This window comes from Mytilus edulis, chromosome 12 (assembly GCF_963676685.1).
Source record: "Mytilus edulis chromosome 12, xbMytEdul2.2, whole genome shotgun sequence".
Lineage (NCBI taxonomy): Eukaryota > Metazoa > Mollusca > Bivalvia > Mytilida > Mytilidae > Mytilus > Mytilus edulis.
Window position 1 is genome coordinate 68,122,196 of NC_092355.1, and position 13,941 is coordinate 68,136,136.

Genomic DNA, 13,941 nt, shown 5'->3' on the forward strand with positions numbered 1-13,941 from the left:
TTGGTTTCAACAGTTTAGGAATTAGGGGCCAAAAAAGGGCCCAAATAAGCATTATTCTTGATTTTCGCTCAATAACTTTAGTTTAAGTAAATAGAAATCAATGAAATTTAAACACAATGTTTATGACCACAAAAGGAAGGTTGGTATTGATTTTGGGAGTTTAGGTCCCAACAGTTTAGGAATTAGGGGCCAAAAAGGGACCCAAATAAGCATTTTTCTTGGTTTTCGCACCATAACTTTAGTATAAGTAAATAGAAATCTATGAAATTTAAACACAAGGTTTATGACCATAAAAGGAAGGTTGGTATTGATTTTGGGAGTTTTGGTCCCAAAAAATTAGGAATAAAGGGCCAAAATTAAACTTTGTTTGATTTCATCAAAAATTGAATAATTGGGGTTCTTTGATATGCCGAATCTAACTGTGTATGTAGATTCTTAATTTTTGGTTCCGTTTTCAAATTGGTCTACATTAAGGTCCAAAGGGTCTAAAATTAAACTTAGTTTGATTTTAACAAAAATTGAATCCTTGGGGTTCTTTGATATGCTGAATCTAAAAATGTACTTAGATTTTTTATTATTGGCCCAGTTTTCAAGTTGGTCCAAATGGGGGTCCAAAATTAAACTTTGTTTGATTTCATCAAAAATTGAATAATTGGGGTTCTTTGATATGACAAATCTAACTGTGTATGTAGATTCTTAATTTTTGGTCCCGTTTTAAAATTGGTCTACATTAAAGTCCAACGGGTCCAAAATTAAACTTAGTTTGATTTTAACAAAAATTGAATTCTTGGGCCTCTTTGATATGCTGAATCTAAACATGTACTTAGATTTTTGATTATGGGCCCAGTTTTCAAGTTGGTCCAAATCAGGATCCAAAATTATTATATTAAGTATTGTGCAATAGCAAGAAATTTTCAATTGCACAGTATTCAGCAATAGCAAGAAATCTTCAATTGCACAGTATTGTGCGATAGCAAGAAATCTTCAATTGCACAGTATTGTGCAATAGTAAATATTTTCAATTGCACAGTATTGCACAATAGCAAGAAATATCTAATTGCACAATATTGTGCAATAGCAAGAAATTCCAATTGGATTTCAATTGGAGTTATCTTTCTTTGTCCAGAATAGTAGTTGAATCAACTTAAATCATTGTTTTATACAATATACAATGTATATTCACTTTTACTACCAACTGATAGATTAAAACAATCTTTACCATTCAGTGATAACAAGCACTTTTTTTTACATTTTAATATTTTATGATGTATTTAAATGAAAAGTTATTGTTGCAAACTTCATTAGAAATTTGAATTGAGATCAGTTTTGAAATAAGGGAAAGGGGGATGTGAAAAAAAAATTGGGGGGGTCAATTTTTTTCATTTCAGATTTCATAAATAAAAAGAAAATTTCTTCAAACATTTTTTTGAGAGGATTAATATTCAACAGCATAGTGAATTGCTCAAAGGCAAAATTTTTTTTTTAAGTTCATTAGACCACATTCATTCTGTGTCAGAAACCTATGCTGTGTCAACTATTTAATCACAATCCAAATTTAGAGCTGAATCCAGCTTGAATATTGTGTCCATACTTGCCCCAACTGTTCAGGGTTCAACCTCTGCGGTCGTATAAAGCTGCGCCCTGTGGAGCATCTGGTTACGTATTATGTTTGTTTGTTTTGTTTACACATCCTTGTCAATAAAATCGAATTTTATGCGAATGTCATACAAGTGAGAGGTTGAGCTAGCTATAAAACCAGGTTTAATCCACCATTTTCTACATAAGAAATGCCTGTACCAAGTCAGGAATATGACAGTTGATATCATTTGTTTGAAATGTTTGAGCTTTTGATTTTGCCATTTACTTGGAGACTTTCCGTTTGGAATTTTCCTCAAAGTTTGGTATTTTTGTTATTTTACTTTTTATACGACCGCAAAAAATTGGTCTCACGTCGTCGTCCGAAGACAATGGGTTTCTGGACAATAACTTTAGTGTAAGTAAATAGAAATCTATGCAATTTAGACACAAGGTTTATAACCACAAAAGGAAGATTGGGATTGATTTTGGGGGTTATGGTCTTAACAGTTTATGAATTAGGGGCCAAAAAAGGGGTTCATATAAGAATTTGTTGTTTTCAGACACTAACTTGTGTTTAAATGTATGAATCTCTCTGAAATTATACCACAAGATTCCATACCACAATGGGATGGTTAGGACTGACTCTTTGGGGGGTTATGGAATTCGGAGCAAAACAGGGGAAAACAAGGGTTTCCTGGTAAATGGACAATTGAGACAGTTTAAAAGCAGTGTAAGGGAGGTAATCCAATTACATTTAAAGAACAATGTTGAGTATGTTTGATTACCTCCCTTACACTGTTTGTAAATTATTTATGAATAAATGTTGTACTTTCTTTCTTTGTCTAAATAAAATTGAGAATGGATATGGGGTATGTGTCAAAGCAACAACAACCCGACCATAGAGCAGATAACAGCTGAAGTCCACCAATGGGTCATCAATGTAGCAAGAAAATCCCACACCCTGAGGCTCCTGACTTGGGATGGGGTTAAACATAATTTTTTGAGATCTCAACCCTCCCCTATACCTCTAGCCAATGTAGAAAAACAAACGTACAACAATACGCAAAGTAACACCTAGTTTAAGAGACATCCAAGTCTGATTTCAGAATATGAAACAAAAAGAAAATAAACAAAATGACAATAATACATAAATAACAACAGACTACTAGCAGTTACTGACATGCCAGCTCCAGCTCTCAATTAAAACTGATTGAAAGATTTATGTTTTCATCATATGAATATCAGGCACAATCCCTCCTGTAATTAGAAATTAGAATTTGATATTATGACCATATTATCTTGACCGAAAGACTTTTTATTTTTGGAAAAAGGGAAAGGGGGAGGTGAAATTTTTTTTTGTGTGTGTGGGGGGGGGGGGGACAATTTTTTTTTACAGATTTTAGATTTTAGAAATAAAAAAATAAAATTCTTCAAATTTATTTATTTTTGCAAACAAAAGGGGGGGGGGGTCAAAATGCAACTGCATAGTGCAAAAGCAAACATATTGAATATAAATTCAAATCATATGACCAATTTAAAATTCTTTGACTATACAGTTATTCGGAGTTTGAAACCTATTATATGTCAAATATTTAATTACAATCCAAATTCAGACCTGTATCAAGCGCAAATATTGTGTCCATTTTTGCCCCAACTGTTCAGGGTTGGACCTCTGCGGTCGTATCCAGCTGCGCTCAGGAAAGCAATTTATTATTAAAAAAAAACACAAAAAAACCCAGAAACTTGAGTTTCAGAAGTCATTCTAAACAGATTTCCCCTGGATCTCCAGTGATGAAGAAACTTAAAAAAATAAATTTATTTTTGCACACTTTGTAGGAAACACCTACATCTTTGCTACCAAGAGTCAAACTGATTTGTTGGCAAATTAATAGATTTAAGGGAAACTTCATGATCTATTATTTAGTGTCCATTTCGTCAATGGTTTCAAAACTTAGTACATATACATTTTTACATGTACCTACTGCCTAGCATTTAAAACTATATATGTCTTTTATTAATCCCCTACCTCTGTCTGCCTGTCTGTTTTCCGCACTTTCTTCGTCATGCTTGAAGATATTGATTTGAAAGTTAGTATATGGTTTTATCATGACAAGTTAAAGATCAAATTTGAATTTTGTTTCGGTCTGATGATTTTGTGCAGAATTATAAATGGTCCTTGGACTTAGAAAATTCACTTAAATAATCAGTATTCAACATTTTATTTCGTCATGCTTGAAGATATTGACCTGATATTTGTTATATAGTTTACACCATGACTAGTTATAGATCAAGTTAGAATTTTGTTCCAATACATTCAATGTTTAACCATTATGGAACTGTGTCATTCGTCAGTCCAACAAATCAGTTTTCCACACTTTTTTTCTTCATGCTTGATATTGGCGTTATGGTCCTTGGACTAAAAAAAATCACTCAAATAATCAGTTTTTCCGCACTTTCTTCGTCATGCTTGAAGATATTGATTTGAAAGTTAGTATATAGTTTTATCATGACAAGTTACAGATCAAATTTGAATTTTGTTTCGGTCTGATGATTTTTTGCAGAGTTATGGTCCTTGGACTTAGAATATTCACTCAAATAATCAGTTTTCTGTACCTTGTTTTGTCATGATTGAAGATATTGATTTGAAAATTGGTATATAGTTTTATCATGACAAGTCACAGATCAGGTTTGAATTTTGTTCCGGTCTGATATTTTGTGCAGAGTTATGATTCTTGGACTTAGAAAATTCACTAAAATAATCAGTTTTCAAGATTTTTATTCGTCATGCTTGAAGATATCGACTTGATATTTGTTATTTGTTATATAGTTTACACCATGACAAGTTATATTATAGATCAAGTTAGAATTTGAATTTTTAACCGGTATGGAACTGTGTATTGCCATGCAATACTCACAGAATGTTTGTTTTTTACTGTTGGATATCTGTCTCATTGATGTTAACACCATAACTTCTTTTATTCATACACATTGACAAACATCACTTAAATTGTGATACAAAACAAATTTAAGAATCATACAAGCTTTACAGTAAAATACTTCAATATCTATTGGGAAATTCAGGGCAAGTAACCTTTTTCTGGACAAGTAAAATTTATAGTTTTACTTGCCCGGGGATAAATGCTCACAACAAATATTTCAACACCCCTGAATGACATAATAGCCCAAAACACAAAAGAGTATGTGCCTTTCAATAAATTGTGTTACCTTATTATGAACAGACATGACCAAACTCATTAATCTGCAACGGTAGGGATTGCATTTCATGTGATGGTGACGATGACGACAGCGTCAACAACTGTTAAGTTTTCTGCTTAAGATAGTTGATTTTAAGGCCCTGCCCCCTAGGTCATGGGCAAGTGAATTTGAATTAATTAGCAAATTTGAATATTAAGTTATCTGCTTAAGTTAGTTTGATAGACACTACTTGCGATAGATCAATTATATTTTGTATGAAGTTGCATTATAATATCAATAGTTTATTATTACTTAATTATTAGTTAAAATTTGCAAAATATGGAGAAAATAACCTAAAATATTCAGAAATGACTGAAACGATGCGATGTCATTGCAAGTACTTTTAAGCACCACTCACTCATATTGGAAACCAAAATTTCAAGAATTTTCAAATATTTTAGATCATCAATAAGAGCTTCCATCTAGAAAACAACTGTTTACTTAAAATTTGAAAACAATGCATTACATGCTGTTTTTACAAACGTGGAATAACATATTTGTGTTTAACTTTCTTTATTAGTTTTTTGTAATTTTGTAGCATGTAATTGAGAGAAATCGAAAAGTAATTATGTACATTTGTGTACATACAAAAATCAGAGTAATCGATTATTAATGGAATACACAAAAATCCTTCAAGTAATCGATTATTAATCGATTATTAATCGATTACATTTGTCAGTAATAGTGCCCATCCCTGATTCAGTACATTAGAGGCTCTGTCCCCTAGGTCATGATCCAGTGCTCTTTGAATTAATTAGCATGTTAAGTTTTCTGCTTAAGTTAGATTGATAGAAACTACTTTCAATAGATAATGATACTTGCTATTACGTTACATTACTGTCTGTACATCTCAGTTTGTCAACCATTTTCAAGTCCTGTCCACTAGATCATGGTCCAGCGACTGTATAAATAAGCAATGTTGCTGTCCATCAGATTGTTTTTTATCCGAATTTTATGCCTACGGAAGAGACATACCTCTATGCCAACAGTTTATTTATCTATGATATGATATCTCACAGAATTAAGGAATATTATCATTACACTTTTTCGTTTGTTATTTATAATAATCTTTTTAAATTGACATTTTGTCACATGCCTTTCTTTGGATGTTATCTCGTATGCGAATTAGAGGTTTTCCAGCAGCAAAATGTAGATCAATGCTTCATCAAAAATGTGTTTTTTTCGAAATTTTCTGTGAATCTTTGTAAAATTTCTGATATACGTTTTAGTATAAATCAAACTAAGAGTTCCGAGTCGAATCTGGTAGCTAATGCTGCTATATCATGTGAAGATATTGATATACAATGTTTTGTGATTTCCCACGAGACAGCTATCCACCAAAGACCAAAAGACGAGGGTTTAATTAAACAATTACAACTCACTGTTTCCCTTCAAAATGATACAAAAACCACACTGTCGCATGGTGGTTCAAGTTTATTTTATACTGGGATCTCACATTTTTTTAATATTATTGTAATTTTCTAACGATAGGAACCAATGGAGAAACTGAAATTCATGCAAGACTCTTAAAACCATTCAAAGGAACAATTGAAGCATCAGTAGAAGGAGCCCATAAATCTGTTAAGGAAAACACACCATCAACAAGTTTTAATGAATCAGAAACAGTAACCCAGCAGCCTAAAAAAATGTTACCTTCAGTTACCACTGAATCTCAAGTTGAACCTCCAGTAATCTTGCAGCAACGAAACCAAGCATTAGAACAAGCAAAAATGGAAATTGAAGCCATGCTTAAATCTAATGTTGATTTGAATGACAAAGAGGAGTATGCCACATTATTGTTATGGGATTTTGCAGGAGATGAAGAATTTTACCACACACATCAAACTTTTTTATCACAAGATGCGATTTATCTTGTCGTAACAAAACTCAATGAGGCTGACGACAAAAAAGCAAAAGGTAATATATCATATACACTTATATGCGGCCAAGCTTAGCGAAAGGTAGTGCGTGCGAGGTAATCAGTCAAACAAACTTTATTAGATTAACTCGTAAAGGAGTGATCGTTTTCATTGGCCAATTCAAACCTTGGCCCTCACACCTGAGAAAATAGAACACGCGTACTATAAGTTGAATGTACTGATCAGTATTCACGTAGCCGGTCAAGGTTGTTATAACCTCCATCGTCGTATGCACGTACATTATTGTGTTCTTGATTATCCCATAGCAATTCTAGCTTTTCAATGATACATGTATGTGCATGTAAAACTATATATTCACTCTGCGGACAAAGTTTTTAAAATTTTAATAACTTTCTTAAACTATCCTTGATTTCTACCAAACTATGACAGAAGCTTGTTAATGATCATAAGATAGTATCCAAAAATAAATTTTGTAAAAGACAAAATTCCTGTTTTTCAGTATTTTATTGATAAATGGACTTGGTTTTTCTGCCAGTTAACATTACATTCACTCTGTGGTTAACGTTTTTGTCGAGTGAGCCTGAGACTTTTGTCGCATGATTGTAGGGTGTACATGTCTAGCTGGCAGGTGTCATCTGACTTTGACCTCATTTTCATGGTTTAGTGGTCAAAGTTAAGTTTTTGAGTTTTGATCTTTTTTTATAATACTATATGCAATAGGTCAACTATATTTGGTGTATGAAAATATTTTATGATCTATATGTCAGTCGTACAGGTTTGATTTGACCTTGACCTAATTTTCTCGGTTCATTGCTCAGTGTTAAGTGTTTGTGTTTTTTTGTTTTTGTTTTTTTGTGACAGTTGTAATAAAGCTTTATATTTAGGACTATCAACATAATATCAATGATTAGTAAAGAAGGCGAGACATGTCAGCGTGTTAAAATTTTAATAACTTTCTTAAACTATCCTGGATTTCTACCAAATTTTGACAGAAGCTTGTTTATAATCAAAAGCTAGTCTCTAGAAGAAAATTTTGTAAAAATATATTTCCTGTTTTTTAGTATGTTACTTATATATGGACTTAGTCTTTCTTCCAGTTAACATTACATACAGTCTGCAGTTAAAGTTCTTAAAATATTTATAAGATTCATAAGGTAGGCGAGACACTAGGTTCCGCAGAACTCTTACAAATTTTTGTTAAACAAATTATCCATTCATTTCTATGCTAGTAAGTAATTTTGTTTACTTCGAAACAGTGACAAATCTGCTGAATCAAATATTATGCTATATGAAAAATAAGGAAATCTGCTTACTGGTATTTTAGCATTATATTCTGCATTAATTTAGATATGTTCAAAGCAGATATAATAAACGCATCCAATAAGTTCAATACTTTTGTGCACAAGATAATGCAATGTTCACTGCGCTATGACAGAGTTTCAAATGACGTAATGTTGCTTGTGATTTGCCATGAATTGACTCGATAAAGTAGTTAATTATTTTGTTGTCTCTATTATTTAAGTGATTTTCATTTTTTTTAATAATTACAAAATACCTTTGGACTCAACTTATATTTAGACAACTGTCTGTTGTTATATACAACCTGTATGATTAAGAGTCTGACATATTGTATAGACAACTGTCTGTTGTTATATACAACCTGTACGATTAAGAGTCTGACATATTGTATAGACAATTGTATGTTGTTATAAACAACCTGTATGATTAAGAGTCTGACATATTGTATAGACAATTGTATGTTGTTATATACAACCTGTACCATTAAGAGTCTGACATATTGTATAGACAACTGTATGTTGTTATATACAACCTGTATGATTAAGAGTCTGACATATTGTATAGACAATTGTCTGTTGTTATATACAACCTGTATGATTAAGAGTCTGACATATTGTATAGACAATTGTATGTTGTTATATACAACCTGTACGATTAAGAGTCTGACATATTGTATAGACAATTGTATGTTGTTATATACAACCTGTACGATTAAGAGTCTGACATATTGTATAGACAATTGTATGTTGTTATATACAACCTGTATGATTAAGAGTCTGACATATTGTATAGACAATTGTATGTTGTTATATACAACCTGTACTATTAAGAGTCTGACATATTGTATAGACAACTGTCTGTTGTTATATACAACCTGTACGATTAAGAGTCTGACATATTGTATAGACAACTGTCTGTTGTTATATACAACCTGTATGATTAAGAGTCTGACATATTGTATAGACAACTGTCTGTTGTTATATACAACCTGTATGATTAAGAGTCTGACATATTTTATAGACAACTGTCTGTTGTTGAAGACTGTACATTGCCCTCTACCATGTCCTTTTATTATTTTGGCTTTGAGTTTCTCTCTCATTAATGTGTATTCATGGGAAACCTTCACAACCAGTCCAATTTGTTTTTACTATGACTAATTAGCAAATTGTCTCTACAATGAAAATGTCACTTTTATTGTAATAATACACACCTCCAAGAATTTTTAAGCTCAATTTGGTAGTAAATGTTGTGTCTAGAAGAAAAAGAAATCTAAATAAAGTCCTTGCATTAAAATGAAATAATTCCTGGAAAAATGCAAAAACCATATATGTTAACTTTAAAGAGACAACAAGTACATTTTAATAAATCAGAAAATCAATCGTACATGCGAATGAAATAAAGTTTATTGTAATGTTTACATATAAAATGCAGTGAATTCAATTCGATACTGTTCATAACAATTATACATTTTAACAAACAGCTGAACCAGGAGCACAAGATCAATATGTCCTATGCATATTGAATTGCTGCAAAATAAAATTGCAGTGTCGTAAAGTTTGGAGTTCACATGTATTTTGATATATTTAAGGTGTAATACAATATCTTTTTTATATACTGAATACATCTAATTGAAAAAGGACGCCAATTTTGCAAAATTGAAATATATGATCGACTGGAAGCGCGAAATTTTGACTGGTTTTAACATAAATTTGAATGAAGAATTTCAGCGGGTAGTTCTAAACATAAACCTTCATGCTGAATTCAACAAGGTTTTCACATTAACCTGCATGTAGAATTTCAGCATGGTTTAAGATTAAACAATAATAACTTAATTCAATTCAGGGATGATTCCAGATGTTTACAAATGGGTCCCTTGAATATCAAATTGGGAATTTTTATCCCAATTGGGAATTTTTTATGCATACAATATAAGACGAAATAATATATCATTTTCCTGTAAAAAGGGAAAATGAGTATTAAGTTAATTTCTTCTGTACACTGATTAAAGAAATTATTGGATTCAGACCAGGGAAGTTGTAATACATGAATATCATTGCATATGATGCACTATCATCTTAACTTTGGTAAACGAGGCCTATTACAAAAAACATATATACCACAAGTACCAGCTAACATAAACCTATGGCAGGCCCTTTAGCTATTTATTCGAATTTCAAATTATCTCATAATATATATGATATCTCATATAATATATAAGATTTATTTAAGATATCTTAAAGTATATGAAATATATCTTATAAATATGTTTTGTATAAGATATCTTATATAGTTCATTGGATATCATATTAAGAAAATTATATGAGATATCTTATAAACTACATGTATAAGACATCTCATAAATTATTTCAGATATCTCGTGAACTATATAAGATATCTTATAAACTTTATAAGATATCTTTCAAACTATATCAAATATCTAATGAACTATTATATAAGATATCTTATAAAGTTTATGAGATATCTTGAAGTTAGATTAAATAGCAAAACGGCTTGCCATATTAACCAGTGAAAAAAATTTAAATATATTTCAAATAGAACTGGCCAATTGTTGAATTAAGAAAAGCAATTACAAAAGTATATATATATATGCTTAATTGATAAGTTATTTAAAGCAATTGAACCAGTGAACTTTAAAATTATTTGGATCATTTTCATATCTTTTGAAACAGTTCCATAATGATGACATCGTATTTCAAGGGGGGGTCTCATTTCATGAATGGTCTATCATCAACATTATTTTCAAAAACGCTCAAACTTATGTCTTTTGCGGAAAAAAGAGCAAAATATAAAATAATTTCTTTTACAAAACAAGTTTTAATCAACATAACCGGCTCTGTTGGGCGATCTGCTTTTACCATTCAAATTCATTCATCAATGTTATATAAAATTTGCTCTTTGCCGAGGTCTGTTTTGACACCCATTTTGACAAAAAGCATATTTTTTTTATCAACCTGCTGAGCGATCGACTTTTACGAGACCACATACTCTCATAACATTTTAACTTCAATTGAATCCGGCTGCTAAAATTGTTTACCTCATGTTGACATAATTAAATCGTTGTTAATAAAATGCGATCATAGTCAGCATTTTTATCCGGATTTTACTATGTTTTGACGACAAACTATGAAAAACTATAGTTGCTGTAATCGGTGACGGAAACTTTTCCGGAAATACAGATTTTTGTTTTATTTTCCTGAATTGAGAATTTATATTGACAAACATTTTTTTGGGGCCGCTGGCCGATTTTAGGGCCGTTAAGCGGCCCTAAACTATATAGTGGAATCATCCCTGCAATTAGTGCAAAGAATCCAATAACCATGGCCAGTCCACTTCATAAAACAAAATAGGAATTTATAAAGTAGGGAAAATATGGTAGATTTTTAATAATCACATCTCACTAGAAAAATAAAGAAAAAAAGACAGACATCATTCAAACTTTAACAATTTTATTTTTAAACCTATTTGTTTTTAAGGGCAATGTTTTCTGATCTTTCCATTGGTATGATTAAGGCAACAGAAATTATGGGCTTCATGGTCGATAAAAGTATTAAATTCATTCAGAAAACAATTTGATGAAAGAAAAATCTGCATAATATGAAAGAAAAATTGGTTCTTAAAACATTTATAAAACTTCAATCTGACAACCTCAGTAGCAATGTCATAAGGTCTTTTCAAATGAACTTTGGTAAAACAAACATCTAAATTACCCACAAAATATATATAAGTCACAATAATGAAATGTGACCAGTCCATTATAAAGGACAATGAAACTGTCCACAAATAAGTCTTGGTTTCTTGTCATTCTATCGTCCACCGCCACTATGGTAGAACAAGCATCTAAATTACTCACAAAATATTTTACTCACTATAATAAATGTGACCTGTCAATTAGAAAAAAAATATCTCTCTTATTTACCTAGCAGTCTGCTGATTGTAAATTCAACTTTTCATCATACTATCAAATGAGGTGAATGTACCAAAGAGATCTGACAATTACATGGCAAAAAAAAAAAAACAAAAAAAAACCAACAACATAGAACTAAAGACAAAGCAACATGGTCCCCACTAAAACCGGGGGTGATATCAGGTGCCTTTGAAGGGTAGCTAGTTCCTGCTTCACATGTTGCACCCGTCGTGTTGTTCACGGGAGTATACATTGTGTGTAAAATCTTATTAAGTGATGTCATAATCAGGGAAAAGAGGACAGGATTGTAGTTACGACTATTGGAACATATTTATCATCATTGGTGAAACAGACATTCCATTATAGTCGACCAACTTGTGATGGAGTCCATAAAATGTTCCATGGGATAACTTTAACCTGAACACTCGGACCCCATGTTTCAAAGGTTATCATGATGGGAAATGCAAGCTCTGGCAAATCTTCATGACTGAGATACATTTACCCCATATGGAGACCCTCTAGACACAATATAATTAATCAAAGTACTGAAGTACTGACATCAGATGACCACAAGTTCTTGTGGATGGTCACAAGCACTTGTCTCAGAAAAAAAAATCACATCTCTATACTTGAAAGTGAGATAAATGTACAGAGATATATTTTTTTCTGAGACAAGTTCGTGCGTGGATGATGCATAAATGACAGGGAATTCAACCTCACCGTAATCATATTGTAGTGATACAAATCAGTATACTCTGTTTGTTGTTATATATTATATAAATATTTGCACATAACAGTTACATATATATATAATTTTCATCCATTGTATATCTATTTGTTCTACTAGTGCAGTGCAAGTGCATGATGGACACTCTTCTGTAATAATTCGATCTTATAGATAGGATTTGAGTAGGCATTCATATTTTCTTTCAAAACGTTCTTTTCTCGAGATATTCTTCCGCATGCGTTAACACAATTTTTATGTATGTCAGTGCATATATATTAATGATTTTTATACGACCGCAAATTTTGAAAAAATTTTCGTCGTATATTGCTATCACGTTGGCGTCGTCGTCGTCGTCGTCCGAATACTTTTAGTTTTCGCACTCTAACTTTAGTAAAAGTGAAAAGAAATCTATGAAATTTTAACACTAGGTTTATGACCACAAAAGGAAGGTTGGGATTAATTTTTGGAGTTTTGGTCCCAACATTTTAGGAATTAGGGGCCAAAAAGGGCCTAAATAAGCATTTTCTTGGTTTTCGCACTATAACTTTAGTTTAAGTTAATAGAAACTTATGAAATGTTGACACAAGGTTTATGACCACAAAAGAAAGGTTGGGATTGATTGTGGGAGTTTTGGTTCCAACAGTTTAGGAATTAGGGGCCAAAAAAGGGCCCAAATAAGCATTATTCTTGGTTTTCGCACAATAACTTTAGTATAAGTGAATAGATATCTATAAAATTTCAACACAAGGTGTATGACCACAAAAGGAAGGTTGGTATTGATTTTTGGAGTTTTGGTCCTAACAGTTTAGGAATAAGGGGCCCAAAGGGTCCAAAATTAAACTTGGTTTGATTTCATCAAAAATTAAATAATTGGGGTTCTTTGATATGCTGAATCTAACTGTGTATGTAGATTCTTAATTTTTGGTCCCGTTTTCAAATAGGTCTACATTAAAGTCCAAAGGGTCCAAAATTAAACTTATTTTGATTTTAACAAAAATTGAATCGTTGGGGTTCTTTGATATGCTGAATCTGAACATGTACTTAGATTATTGATTATTGGTCCAGTTTTCAAGTTGGTCCAGATTGGGGTCCAAAATTAAACTTTTTTTGATTTCATCAAAAATTGAATAATTGGGGTTCTTTGATATGCCAAATCTAACTGTGTTAGTAGATTCTTAATTTTTGGTCCCGTTTTCAAATTGGTCTTCATTAAGGTCCAAAGGGTCAAAAATTAAACTAAGTTTGATTTTAACAAAAAATAAATTCTTGGGCTTTTT

General features: G+C 31.6%; 1 protein-coding gene across 1 annotated transcript in view; it reads left to right on the forward strand.

Moving 5' to 3' along the window:
* Nucleotides 1-13,941, forward strand: part of LOC139497797 (uncharacterized) — a 35,497-nt gene that overhangs the window by 2,683 nt on the left and 18,873 nt on the right. Inside the window, exon 2 of the mRNA XM_071286031.1 lies at nucleotides 6,325-6,750. Within this exon, the coding sequence (XP_071142132.1) occupies nucleotides 6,325-6,750 (426 nt within the window). The remainder of the gene's footprint in view (nucleotides 1-6,324; nucleotides 6,751-13,941) is intronic.